The sequence below is a fragment of the Schistocerca piceifrons genome, chromosome 1 (genome assembly GCF_021461385.2).
Source record: "Schistocerca piceifrons isolate TAMUIC-IGC-003096 chromosome 1, iqSchPice1.1, whole genome shotgun sequence".
Classification (NCBI taxonomy): Eukaryota; Metazoa; Arthropoda; class Insecta; order Orthoptera; family Acrididae; genus Schistocerca; species Schistocerca piceifrons.
In genome coordinates this window covers 153305935-153321416 of record NC_060138.1, presented here as the reverse complement: position 1 = coordinate 153321416, position 15482 = coordinate 153305935, and the positions used below count along the sequence as shown (strand labels likewise).

The 15482-nt window shown below is 40.1% G+C and overlaps 1 protein-coding gene across 1 annotated transcript in view; it reads right to left on the bottom strand.

Annotated features, from left to right (window-relative positions):
* LOC124803706 (protein dopey-1 homolog) overlaps positions 1 to 15482 on the bottom strand; it is a 370000-nt gene that overhangs the window by 36988 nt on the left and 317530 nt on the right. Inside the window, exon 30 of the mRNA XM_047264693.1 lies at positions 5667 to 5678. Within this exon, the coding sequence (XP_047120649.1) occupies positions 5667 to 5678 (12 nt within the window). The remainder of the gene's footprint in view (positions 1 to 5666; positions 5679 to 15482) is intronic.

The window sequence follows — 15482 nt, the reverse complement described above, 5'->3', positions numbered from 1 at the left end:
CATCTGTCCACACTAAAACCACCAACCACCAGTAGTACCTACATTGCCAGGTCACTCAGGGACAGTGTATCTGCAGTAAGGAGAACTACCTTGCCCAGTGTATTGAAGGTCTCACAACTGCCTTCACAGACAGGCACTATCCTCTGAACCTACTCTACAAACACATTCCCCACACCATATCCCTCCACACACCTCCAATCCTCCACCCCCAAGAACCAGTTACAAAGGAGTGCCCCCTTCGTCACCCATTACCACTCAGACTGGGACAACTTAACCACGTCCTTCGTCAGGTCTTTAATTATTTGTCATCTGTCCTGAAATGAGCAACATCCTACAGAAGAGCCTTCCTGCGCCACCTAAAGTTGTGTTTGTCATCTATCCAACCTCCACAACATCCTACTCCATCCTTATGCCATTCCCAATCCCAATAGCTTTTCACAAGGATTCCTGTAGAAAACCCAAGTTCAAGACTAACACTTCCGATTCCAATCCTGTCACAGTTTTACTCTAACCCACCAGAGGCCAGGCCATCCACCATACTGTATTGCACACGTATACGTGCATTCCCTTCACATGTTTAGGCCAAGTATTATGCACATTTATGTGATTGGGAATGCTCAGTAGCAACCAGGCTACATGTACATCTGACAATTATACGTCAGCAAGGAGCATTAATAACAATATCATAGGAGGCAATATATATAGTAGATGAGTAAAGTGTTCTTATTGGCTGAGGGAGAAAGGTGGGGTCTCTCTTGTCCTTAGGGAAGACAGGGCGAGTTAGTAACGAGGCACCACTCAAAGCACACCGTCGAGTAACTGGGGCGGCTCTGAAAGAGCGGCCGCGAGTAAATATTCCAGTTATTAAACAAGATATAAAGTGAAGGTATTAGTTATCAGAATGCCACGTGTCGTGGGTGGTGTCTATCAAGAATATGGAAAGTGAGAACTGTGTTAATGTGTTGTAAAGGGTTGAATATAACAGTGTAGCCCAGAGCCGCCATATTGTAAATTCTGTGACGTGTATGTCAAAGTATTTTCTTTATTAAAACAAGTATAGTACAAAATGTTGTTGACATTTAACAACTGGCATCCTGAAACAATCCACTTCAGCAGGATAACAACCTACATTGAACGTGATGCCTGAGCGCTACTACTGTGTGACGAGGGACTACCGAAGCAGCAAGATACAGAAACCAGAGAAGTAAGGCAGAGTCACTTCCTTCTCGCTACAATGCCACAGAGGGCACTATAATACACCATGTCATAGACCCACTCTGCTCCAATTGTTGCACAGCTTTTTGTATTGGATATGACTAGCAATCAACTGTTTGTTCACTATATCTCTGCAGTATAAGTTGAAGGATCATTTTTCCCCATTTAGCAGCTACAGCTCCTGTTTGTTAAAAGTATATTGGTGACATGCTTTTTGTTTTGAAATCATATGCATTTTCTGCACTAACAGAGTGCTTAGCAGTTGTGTGTTCATATCAGTGTGAAATTCTGTCTTGTTCTTCCCCACCAAACAAAAAACTCTTTCCATTGGGCAATTAATATGAGGTACCTGAAGAACAGTCATCATTAACTTACTCAATGGATGGTACTTTCTTATTCCTGGAGTATCAGTGAGTTCTGAAATCTCATACCAAATTCTGTCAGCAAGCTGCAAAAACTCATCTTTAACTGGCCAGTTGTTGGCAATGTATGCACACGTTTTTGCATAGAACAGTCTGACATCAAATAAATGTCATGTAGTTTTGTCTAGAGAAGCTTACTTTATGCAAGCCCTCATGTTTGCTTCGATCACCAGCTCACTACCACTTTTCTGTACCTTAACAGACCCAAATTTCACATGAAGTAAATTGCCACCAGTCTCTCGAAGTGAGGATGTTCTCACAAAGCACACAATAAGATCACTGAAAAGATTGTTTAATTCTGAGTGAAGTTTATGAATAAGTGGGGCTTCTTGTGGCAGGAACAGATTTAAGGAGTTGAGAAGTGGAAGAACAAAGCTGAGAAACAAAAGATAAACCGTAGTAGACGGATTTTCAATCTGTGATTTAAGCTTGTAGAAATTCTCAAGTGGCCTTATCAAGATATGATTCACAGAAGAATGGTTCCACTGTTCTAAGACCCTTAATACACACTGTAGCACAGACAACCACCTCATGGAAACATTCTTCAATATTTTGTGTGGCTTTTCAAAGACTTGCTGACATATCTTTAAAGCATTTTCATCTCCCAATGATTTAGTAAAAATGTTAAATTCTTGATTTGTGGCAATTGTCTCTTCCACCATGCACAACTGAATAATCCCTGCTACGCACACACTACGTGAATTAAATTTGGAGGAGCGTCGTAAACATGGCCATGCTTTTGAGTATTCCTCCCTAAATTTTTGAACAATTCTTGGTTTCTTAACAGTGTCATTTTGCTGCACCTAGAATCACTGCACTGTTTATTTCAAAATCTTTCTAACATATTTCTTCAACACCATCTTAGTATGCACAAGAATAAAATTCTATGTTAATTTTGTTTATGAGAAATAACTCTTGTTAATATGTCACACACAGCTTGACTCCAATTTGTTGTCACAACAAGACAAAAATATCTGCACAGGAGCTCACCAGGAAGAGTGATCATGTGGCTAGCAAGAGAATAACTATGTAAGATATACCACTTCATGCCTGGTTATGTGTTGAGTGAAGTCATATACCACATATGGTATTTTGTGTAATCAAAATTCTACGAGGGTCAGAGAAGGACAAATACACTACCTGTTTATGAAAAATGTGAAAAGAAATATTGTTGAGAATTCAAATTGTAAAAAATTATTTTCTGTTGTGCCTCCTTTTCAGCACTTTATGAGCTTACACCTATAAATCAATAAAAAAAATTGAAAGAATGGTAATTTTTGCCATGTCATTCATAAAGTCATAATTATGGGTGGAAATTTGCCATTGTTATAATTGATTCAAAATAGTTGGCATCTTTGCCCTGTGTATAATATGCAGCTGAACATAAACATGCTTGATTCCAATGACTGCTTCACACACCTGGCCATCTGTATCCTCTCCTCCAGCACCAGTTTTTCTGAACAGCACTGATGAGAGATATCCTTATAAAACATTTTCCACTCCCAAAATCATCCAAGCCTCAACTTATGGTAATTTACTGTCCCCACATCTTGCACCCAACAGTTTCTACCTCCTCTGTTCTATCACCTCCTCCAGGTCATGCCCCCTCACCCTCAATGTGCACCACTCTCTACCAAAGCACACACTGTCTTTTCTACTTCGCTGCTCCTCTCAATTTCAGCTCCACCCCCCACTCCCTCCCACCCCAACAGCCTCTTTACGCCATGCCTGGGAGCCTTATCTTGCCACCATCTACTCCCTGAATGATCTGCCAGACAATGCTGACATCTCTGCCCCCACCTGTAACTTGTTATCCCTTGCCCTTCCCCACCCTGGATTGCTGCTTCTGTTCGAAATGACACAACTGCAGTGAGGTTGTATTGGCCGGAGGTAGAAGTCATGCGTGTGGGAGGTATGGTTCCTTGTGTGATTGTGTTTTTTTTTTCCTTTCTGAACAATGATTTTATCGAAAACTCAATTGGTACAAACTTTTCTTTATGCCTGTCTGCAACTCAATGTGTCATCTTTAGAGTGAGTAAAAATCTATCCTTATCATAATATTGTTGATATTCCCACCAGGACTGTCCATTGTATAATTAAGGGGCATTCAATTTAAGGGGCATTCAATTTATTAATGATGTTATAGCTTTGTGTAAATACTGCTTACATGTTATGTCCTCTTATTTTCTGAGGTCAGTGCATTCTATTTTGTCAGAAAGCGAATGGTATGAGATTTCAAGAATAAGAGTCTTCCTTAGCAGCCAAAGACCTGTTTAAACAATATCAGGCCTGAAGCCAAAGAATGAAAGCTATTTGGAACATAGGCATATAAATATGTTAAAATGAAAGTATTTAATAATTTTAGGTTGATAAAAATGCTACTGTTAATAATGAACTGTATATGTACATCAATTTATTATTTCTTGGCTAGACTTTTATATATTCAGTAACTTATACAGCCCTTTCAAAAATTTTTGAGTTAAACACAGTTGTTGTTCCTGGTGCAGAAGTTTAATCTCTCAGATTGCATAAAAATGCCCAATTATTACTAGTTTCAGTGAAATTAAATCACTATCTCAGATTACTTGTATAGAAAAAAAATGTTACCGGGCCAATCCATTTTGTCAACTATTCGCATTAATTGGACACCTTATAAAGACGATATTCCACAATATTATCTCCTGTCATACTATAAAAGAATAGCTCTGCAAACAGTGCACAACAGTCACAAATAAAATACACAAAACATGTATACAATCCTTTCATCTTGTGGCCTTGTAAACAAAGACACAACAACTTGTTGACAAGGGCACAACATGAAAGAATTTTATACACATCTTATGTATTTTATTTGTAACTATCAAACAATGGAAACTCCAGGTAGGAATATCAATGTAAGCTAAGATAGATTGCTACTTACTGAAAAGATGACACATAAGTTGCAGACAGGGACAAATAAATTGTGTAAATGTCTCAAGTGTACCTGTCTGGAACTTAACGTGTCATCCTTATGGTACTTAGCAATTATTTTGTGACTATTGTGCACTGTTCACAGAGCTATTCTCTTATTGTACAATGAGAGACAGTGTTATGGAATATCATCTCCATAAGTTGTGTCCAGTTTAATGAGAACAGTCGACGAAATTGACTGGCCCTGTAAAACTTTTTTCTGTACAAAAGATCTGAAGATTGAGATTTAATTTTGCTGAAACTATTAATCATTGTGTGCTTTTATGCAGTCCAGGCAAATAAACTTCTGCAATAAGAAGGACAAGCATGTCCAAATTCTGAGATCGCCTATAAAATAGCTAACAACATCAGGTAATCATCACAATATTTTTGAGATAGCTGTTACTTTTTACACTGGCATATGTTCTTCCCACACTTTCTAGTTGCCGTAAATGTCTTACTAGATTTAGTGTGCATACAGACTTCTACTTTTTCCTTATTTATCTTCTTATTATCAAACATCTCGATTCTCATTACTACATAGCACATCAGTCACGTACCACTAAATAACTAGGCACAGAAGGACATATAATATTTCCTTAACTATTTTCAACTTTTCTGAGAAATAATGTGTTGTGATCTATTGACTGATCACAGTTCTCTTTAAATGCAATGAATTATATAATTATTTTGGAAGGATAAAAATCACAAAAATTGAGTAGTCCTTTTTTCCAAATTAATATAATGATGTCACAATATTAAAAAAGTAAAACATTACATAACAAATAAATATTATTAGAACTATTTAAATTCAGTATGCGCACTTATATATTCTTAAATATGAAATTGGACTGCCTCCCCAAACTGAAATAAGATTACATGAACTTGATGTAATTATTTCCCTTTCTACAGGACAGTGGCCACAATTATTCACACTATATAAGCAATGCTTGTAATAAGTTGAAGCTTCAATTTAAAAATATGATGAAAGCTAAATACTAATGCAATGTATATACATGCAAGCAGGTATTACAATATCAAAATACAGCAAAAATCGCCTATAAAAGGAACTTCATTTACCTGTTGTTGCGCCTGTGCTTCCCAACACCAATTTAACCACCAGGAAGAGGAGCAAAATAGACAGAAAAAATACACACATTAAAAACCAAATGACTGCTTTAAGCAGTGCAGTCACAAACACAATTTATATAATATCTCTAAAATGCCAATAAACTAATGTTAAAAAAGTGTTTGCATTCCCATTTAAAGTTACATATTATCACTTTACAAAGTCTGTTAAAAAAATTAGAGATCATATTTTTTTAAAGATCTTAACTCCTCTTATAACTCTAGAGCTTTCTTCAGTCCCGTTTTCCCATTTCTGGGAAGTATTCTTACATACAACTCCTGGAATCATCAAACAATGTCATAAATTTTTCTTCATGCCTTCAATCTGTCTGAATCACTTTCAGTTTAATGAGGATTTAAACTGAGGAACTAAAAAGAATTAACTGTGTGAGGAAAAATTATTGTTTATTTACTATGAACATGGAACTTTCTGAACAGACCTTGTACAACAAAATCTATAACATAAAGTTTACAGAACTTCAATCACACAAGCAAGATTACAAGACAAACATATCCATTGCATCACACAACATAAGACATTTTGCTGCTCCTCATCTAGGTGGCACATTAAATAACAGCCAAAATAGTGACCTTACCAGAGTACCTTCTGGGAGGGGGCAGGAAGAAAGACAGTAACATTTAGAATCAGAGAAATGTCTTAAGATTAGATTCTCCACCTCTCTGATCACAATAAGTGAGAAAGGAAAAACTATAGGAAGTTATAATGCGTGCAAATGGGAGCAAAGAAATTGAACTGAAGCCCAGGCTAAAGGGGAGAGTAAAATTATTGGCTAAGATATAGTGAAATGCCACGATTATTTCAAATTTTCATGTTTTGTCTTCTATGATTTCATGTTTATTTTGGTAAGCACAACGATTTAATATGTCATATCAACATATTATTATCTGGAAATGTCAATTTAGAGGCATAGGTTTGGAAAACTTTTAAATTCACTTTAAAAGTAAAAAATCTGTAAGGTGGCTAGTATTTTAGAGCACTAAATCTTGGACATAAATGTGACACATCCCGACATAGCTCAGTCTTCGTATACATACACGACTGGGTGAAAATCAAATTAATATACAGATTTTCAGGAAACTTGTTCAGTAAGATTCACATTTCATATTTAATTTTAATTACAAACTATATGCACATACAACAAGCTTTATACACAAGGTACAGGTCTGTAAATTATGTTGCTCAATTTTGCTGACAGTGGAATATCAATTCTACTTAATTTGTTGTGTTAAAAACGTTGCACATACTGTAATGCATTTATTCAAATTCTTTAAAAATCTACATGCTGCCTCTAAATTTCATTTATCCTTTCCTTCTTTTAACATGGTATGTTTCAGTGCCTATAAACCATCTTCAGTATGTCTCACTTCATTTCAAATTGAGTTCCTTTGATATTGTTTTCTTGTGGCCTGTTAATCATCAGCCATTATGAATTCAGTATGGGGCAGTGAAAAGCACTGGGGAAAAAAAAGACTTTATGTCCTGAGCATGACTTTGCAGGTATACAAATGTGACAATACAGGGCAGAAAAGACACTTTCTAGGAATTTTAACAAATTTGTGAATGTTTGAAATGTTATTACATCATTGCTTTTCCATAAGTGCAAATTTTTTAAAAAAAGATTGGAGAACCAATAATAACTATGCATGCAGTGATTTCTGTCACAGAAGATGTTGTTCAAATGTAAATATATTCCGCTATCTCTCAACAGTGATAATAATGCAATATTTTTTTCTCTGTATTTTCATAAATAGTAGAACCGAACTTTGCATAGACCTTTTTTTCCTTCTTCAGACTTAAATATATTTCATTAGGTCGGAATACATCTGATTTATGGTCACTGCCAGCTGATTAGTGGTGCAAGTTAGAAAGTGACCTACACATAAATGTGAGGTTACTGCTTATCACTCTTTTAGTATTGTGTCACAGCAATAAATCACTACACATAACTACCAAATCCATTGAACTAATAGCTTGGTCAGTACAGCATCAAATGGTACACAACAGCCACCAATAACATTCAACATGCAATATCTGCCACCCAGCATTGTGTATCAGACATGTTACAGTCAACAAAATGTGAAATATGAACAACAACACATGATTAGTTATACAGTATGAACTACATGAAACTCTCATTGCCACAAACCAGTAATTATGCTTACAGACTCAACTCCAGATGATGATGATGAGACTGACTTGAGCTTTTAATAAATGAACATATAGTTAACAGGTGAAACGAGGTAAATATTTTGTAAGAGCACATTATTTAATAAAATTATACTTAATCAAATCATACTTGCTGGCACCTTGAAGGTACTTAAAAATACTGAACTCTGACAATTTGAATAAGTCTGCACTGTAAGATTTAACAGGTAAGTCCATTCTTCTTCAACATAACAGAATTCACACAGAGCTAAAGAAAAATGAATAAAATGACAATTTGCTATTTAAATGTGTAGTTAGTGAAGACATATATGTCTGCTTGTGTCTGTGTGTGTGTGTGTGTGTGTGTGTGTGTGTGTGTGTGTGTGTGTGTGTGTGTGCCTGTCCCTTTTTCCCCCTAAGGTAAGTCTTTCCGTTCCTGGGATTGGAATGACTCATTACCCTCTCCCTTAAAACCCACATCCTTTCGTCTTTTCCTCTCCTCCCTCTTTCCTGATGAAGCATCTGCGGGTTGCGAAAGCTTGAAATTTGTGTGTGTGTTTGTGTGTTTTTTATTGTGTCTATTTCCAGGACTGGATCAGACTCTGAATGTGGCTCTCCAGCAGGGATACGACTTCCTCAAATCCTGCCCTGAAATGAGATCTAACCTTCATGAAATCCTCCCCACTCCACCAAGAGTGTCTTTCCGCCGTCCACCTAACCTTCGTAACCTCTTGGTTCATCCCTATGAAATCCCCAAACCACCTTCCCTATTCCCTGGCTCCTACCCTTGTAACCGCCCCCGGTGTAAAACCTGTCCCATGCACCCTCCCACCCGCATGAATGGACACAGGCAGACAGTATTTGTTGGTAATGAGGATCACCCTGTGGCTAAACATGCCTTGGTGCATGGCCGGCACATCTTGGCACAGTGTTACACCGTCCGGGTTATCTGGATATTTCCCACTAACACCAACCTATCAGAACTCTGGAGATGGGAACTTGCCCTTCAATATGTCCTCTCTGCCTGTTACCCACCAGGCCTCAACCTCCGCTAATTTCAAGTTGCCGCCACTCATACCTCACCTGTCATGCAACAACATCTTTGCCTCTTCACTTCCGCCTCGACTGACATCTCTGCCCAAACTCTTTGCTTTTACATACGTCTGCTTGTGTCTGTATATGTGCGGATGGATATGTGTGTGTGTGCGTGAGTGTATACCTGTCCGTTTCCCCCCTAAGGTAAGTATTTCCACTCCCGGGGTTGGAATGACTCCTTACCCTCTCCCTTAAAACCCACATCCTTTCGTCTTTCCCTCTCCCTCCCTCTTTCCTGATGAAGCAACCATGGGTTGCGAAAGCTTGAATTGTGTGTGTGTGTGTGTTTGTGTCTCTATCAACATACCAATGCTTTCGTAATCACAACTAACACACTCATGATCACTGTTTCTGGCCACTGAGACCACACTGCTACAGCAGCTGAGTCTGATGGGAGAAGCAACCTGTTGGTAGTGGGGGTAAGGAGGAAGCTGGAGCAGGCATGGGGAGCAATAGCAGGATAAGGATGGGAGGGAACTTGTGGCAGCATGCAAGGATGTAGTGGTGACAGCATAGGGCTGGGTCGTGAGCTATGTGCAGTCATTAGGCTTGGGCAGGAGGGAGGGGTGGTAGGTAGGAAAAGGAGAGTAGGGAAAAAAGACTAGTGGGTTTATCGGTGGAACAGAATGCTGTGTAGTGCCCAAGTGAGAGCAGGGAACAGGACACATGGGAGGAGAACAGGGGGTTATGGAAACATAGAATTTTGCAGGGAGAGTTCCCACCTCAACAATTTCGAACACTTGGTGTTGGTAGGAAGGATCCAAATGGCACAGGTTGTGAAGCAGTCATTGAAGTGAAGCATGTTGTGTTGGGCAGCATGTTAAGCAGCTGGGTAGTCTACTGTCTCTTGGCCAAAGATTGACGGTGGCCATTCATGTGGGCAGACAGCTTGCTGGTAGTCATACCCAAGTAGAAAACAGCACAGTAGTAGCAGCTTCATTTGTGACTTTTCTGAATAACAACACATGACTGCTTGATGAGACAGGTGATGCTTCTGACAAGACTGGAGTACATTATGGTGGGAGGATGTATGGGACAAGGTCTTGCATCTAAGTCTATTGTAGGGATATGAGCTATGAAGAAAGGGTTGGGAGCAGGTGTGAAGTAAGGTGGACAAGGATACTGCATATGTTTGGTGAACAGGGGAATACCCCTGCAGGAAGGGTGGGATGGAAAGTGGGTAGGATTTTCCTCATTTCAGGGCATGACAAGAGTTAGTCAAATCCCTGGGCAGAGAATGTGATACAGGTGTTCAGTCCCAGGTGGTGCTGTTTAATGAGGAGAGTGATCCTTTGTGGCTGAACAGTGGGAGTGTAGGAGATGGTTAGTGATTGGAGAGGCAAGACATCGGAGATCTGTTTCTGTACAAAGTTGGGAGGGTAATTTCAGTCTGTGATGGTCTTAGTGAGACCCTCTGTATATTTGGAGAGGGACAGATTGTCACTATAGATGTAAGAGCCACAGATGGCTAGGCTGTATGGAAGGGACTTCTTGGTGTGGAATGGATGGCAGTCTTGAAGTGGTGGTATTGCTGATGGCTGGAAGGACTGATGTAGGACTGATGTAGCTACCTTTGATGTGGATGTCAACATTGAAAAAGGTGATTTGTGGGATTGAGGAGGACCAGGTGAAGAGAATGGGGGAGAAGATATTGAGGTTCTGAAGGAATGTGGATAGGGTGTCCTCATCCTCAGTCCAGATCATGAAGATGTCTTCAATGAACTTGAACCAGGTGAGGGGTTTGGGATTCTGGGTGGTTAGGAAGGATTTTTCTAGAATGTCTTGGCATAGGATGGTGCCATGCGGGTGCCCATTACAGTACCACAGATATGTTTGTATGTTAGTGCAGGGGGAGATGGTATTAATGGTGATGAGCAGGGCACATTGTGGTGAAAGAAAAAGAACTGCAAAGAGTCAGTGGAAGAATGGTTGGTGTCTTTTATATAAGAGGGTAGGTGACAGGTAATAGGCTGAAGATGTTGTTCCACAAGAGCACAGATTCTCCCAGTGGGGGCACAGTAACTGGCCACCATGGGGGGCTTCCTGTGTGTGGGGAGTGGTAGGTGTGTGGACCGATATAGACTCAGCAGAGAGGTTCTAGGATGATACTAAGGATTTTGGAGGGCATTGGATATGCTGTTGGATTTCTGCAATGTGGTCATTTCGGGAGCATTTGTAGGTGGATGATCAGGAAGCTGGTGGGGTCCCTCCACCAGGCAATCCCTGCAGTTCAAAACCACAATGGTGCAGCCTTTGATGTCAAATATGATTATAAGATCAGGATCAGTTTTTTGTGGTGAACTGCAGTTCTTTCTGTGGGCATACAATTAGTTTCCAAGTTGAGGGATTTGGGAAATGAAGGCGAGGCAAAGCTTGAGCATAAGAAATTCTGAATTGATAACGGGGGTGATTTTTGGGCAGTGGGAGTGGATCACAGTTGGATGGAGGAGTGAACTGAATCTGGCAGGGTTCAACATTGGCTTTAGGTTGAGTCTGATTGGTAAGGTTGGTGGCAGTAAAGTGTTTCAACTGTAGGGGGAAGAAAAGAAGGTCTTTAACAAGTCCAGCATGACTGAATTTCATAATGGGACAAAAAGTAAGGTGCTTTGAAAGGACCAATACTTATGTGGGACTAAAATCTTTTGGTGGAAAGATCATGATTCTGTTCTCTGCCTGATTAGGTTCTGGATTCTGTATGGTGATCGGAGAGAGTTTCTGAGGGATCGGTAAACATAACAGATCTGTGACGCAGGTTTCGTCAGCTGTGAGGGGATGCAAGGGAGGGTTGGAGGATCTTATGGAGGTGGCAGATAGTGGTTGTCCAAGGTGAACAGGTTGGAAAGTTTTTGAGGTGGCATTGTGCATGCTGCTCTGGTTCCTGGTTGGCAAAAGTTTCAATTTGAGAGATGTGATATAGGAATTTGAGATTGCAGATCAGGAAAATTTTATGGGTGTAAAGAATATATTGCAAGGAGGTTTGCTGATTTACTTGGTTCTGCAGGACTAGGTTGGTTGGGGCTCTGGACTAGCAGAACTTGAACAGGTAGAGGTCATTGTGGAATGAGAGTTTGCAGCCAAAGATGTGTAATTTGATGCTAAGGCCATTTGGTGGGATTTCATGAGCTGAGCAACAATACAGGAGAAGTAGCTGTGACTGGGTTCTGATTAGAGACAAGGAAACTTTTCTGTATTGGTGCAGATGGAAGGAGTTAGAATCGATGGTGGAGTGTAATAAACAAGTAATAATATGTAAATTACATAAAAATACATGTGAAAAACTCATAAAAATATGCAAAATACTTAAAACCTGGTCCCAACCTTGTAATCCTAAGTACCGACAAAGGCTTCACCACTGTGGTTGTGAACCACAAGGATTACCTGGGGAGATATGTTCACCTACAAACCCTGCCACAGTGACCCCTATGCAGAAATCCATCACAATTGCCAGTCCCTCCTCAAATCCTTAGGCCCATCCCAGAACCTCTCCTCTGAGTCCATCACACTGCTCGCTCCCTCCACTCCCCACAATTCTACCTTCTACATGCTTTCCGAAGCTCATAAACCCAACCACCCAGGACACCACATTGTGCCTGGTTGCTATACCACCATGGACTAACACCTTCAGCCTCCTATATAAAAGACAACAATGATCTCCTCCACAGACTTCCTGCTCCTCTACCACACAGTGCTCTACTCATCACTGTTCAATACTCATCACTGTTCAAACCACCCGCCCCTACACTAACATCCCAAATGCCCATGGCTTTGCTGTTATTGAATACTATCTCTTTGAATGCCTGACTGACTTCAAACCTGAAGCCTTCCTGATCACCATGACCAACTATAACCTCGCTTACAATTACTTCACCTTTGAAGGCATCATCTACTAACAAATATGTGGTACACCAACAGGCACTCACATGGCACATCCTATGCCAACATATTCATGAACAATCAAGAGGAATCCTTCCTAACCACCCGGAATCACCTGGTTCACATTTACTGATGGCATCTTCGTGGTCTGGACTGAAGCTAACCTACTCTCATTCCTTCAGAACTTCACCATCTTCGCGCCCATTCACATCACCTGGTCCTCCTCTACTCGACAAGCACCTTCCCGATGTTGATCTCCACCTCAAAGATTGTTACATCAGTGCATCCATCCATACCAAACCTACAACCACCAGCAATACCTCCACTTTGGCAGCTGCCCCCAATTCCATACCACAAAGTCTCTTCCATATAGCCTAGCCACCTGTGGCCACTGAATCTGTAGTGACAATCAGTCTCTCTCCAAATATACCAAGGATCTCACTGACATCTTCACAGACCAAAATTAGCCTCCCAACCATATACAGAAACAAATTTCTCATGCCTTGTCTCTCCAGGCACCGACCACCTCCCAAATTCCCACTGTCTGACCATGAAAGAGCACTCCCCTTGCCAATTAGTGCCACCCAGGATTGGCACAACTGATTCACATTATCTGATAGGGCCTCAACTACCTCTCATTGTGCCCTGAAATGTGAAACACCATACTCAATATTCTTCCCAGCCCTCCAAAAGTGATATATTGCCAATATGCAGTATCCTCGTCCATTCCTACTCCCAAATCCCTGCCTCATGGATTGTAACCTTGCAACAGACCTAGATGTGACCTTGTCCCATACATCCTCCCACCACCATGTACTCCAGTCTGGTCAGATGCATCACCTGTTCTGTCAAAGGCAGGGCTACCTGTGAAAACAGTCATGTGATGTACAAACTAAGCTGCAACCACTGCACTGTTTTTTTACTTGGGCATCATAATCAATGAGCTGTGTGTCTGCACCAAGAGCCACCGATAAACAGTGGCCATGAGACAGCTGGACCACCCAGCTGCTGAACATGCTGCCCAACATAATTTGGTTCACTTCAATGACTTCTTCATAGACTGAGCCATTTGGATCCTTCCTACCGACACCAGCAGTTCTGTATCACACAGGTGCTCCCTGCAATATAACCTATGTTTCTATAGCTCTCTGGCTATGATCTTCACTAGTTCCTGTCCTTCACCCACCTATCCCCTTTCCCTGCTCCCACTCCAGGTCCACACAGTCTCCTGTTCCGCCAACACACCGACCAGTGTTTTTGCCCTCCTCTACTTCTCTCTGCTCCCTCTCCTCCAACCATCTGACTGCACCTAGCAGACCTATGTTGTCACCATCATGCCCCTGCATGCTCCCACTATATCTTCCCCCACCCCTATGCTGCTATCCCTTCTCCTCCCCATCTCAGCATCCTTGTTACTCTGACTGCCCAAAGATTGTGTCTTCCATCAGGCACAGTTGCTATATGCAGTCCAGTCTCAGTGGCCAGAGACAGCAGCCATGTGTGTGTAAGTTGTGCTTGTGTGAATGCGTATGCGTATGCGTGTGTGTGTGTGTGTGTGTGTGTGTGTGTGTGTGTGTGTGTGTGTGTGTGTGTTTTGGTTAAGAAACATATTACTCTACAACTGTTAACAGTTTCTCCTGTGTTATTAAAATTCTTCCCGTAATCCCATAATTTTTATGACTGCCACAAATTTCACATATAAACACAGTGCCTTACAGACCATTTATGTGGACATGCAACACAAATACTTACATCCCAGAACACTGCGACAAAACAGGCTAAGGAGTTATCACATGAATGTAAGTTGGAAGACTATATGGTCCTCATAATATCTATTTAGCGAAGACAAATAGCTTACATACAACGGTATTTAATAAACATGAATAAACACAATGTACTGCACAACAGATAATGTACAAACATACTGCCAGTTTTGATATAAGACTATTTTTGTTGATGATTAGTACTTAACAGTTTAAACAAATACACAGCTATGAGTGATAAAAATAATTTTAGTATCTAATCCAAATAATCTAATCCAAATAATTTTAGTATCTAATCCAAATTGTTACAAACAGTTACCATACTTGCAGTGAGAACATTGCATATGTAAGGAAAACATGAGTGTATGAAAGAATGAAACTTAAATTAATAAATAAAATGTAAAGGGTCTACCCAGTTACTTGTTAACAAGCATAACATAAAGAGTGGAGACAAATTAAAACTGACACCCTTCATGTAAGATATTCCAATTCATCAATGGTTATAAAATACAAGATAAGAGACTGTTGTTAAAGGCAAGAGATAATTATATGTTCTTTGAAGATAACTAAGGTTGGAAAACAGACATGACAAGAGTATGAACTCAGTTTCTGAGAGAAAAGTTTACTACAGGAAAATGTATAGTAGTTTAAAGTAATAAACTAATAAGGAATAATAGAAAAATAAGGTACAGAAGGTGGGCAAAGAGCGTCGGGAAGCAAGAATGTGTGATTTAAAAATGCAGGTGCGAAATTCGCTGAATGAAGCATTGAGAATGTAAGTTTTTGATGCAATGTGAAGGATGTTCATATTCTACATTGGGTGGTACAAATGGCAATAATATGCTTGCCTCTATACATACAATTTGGTTA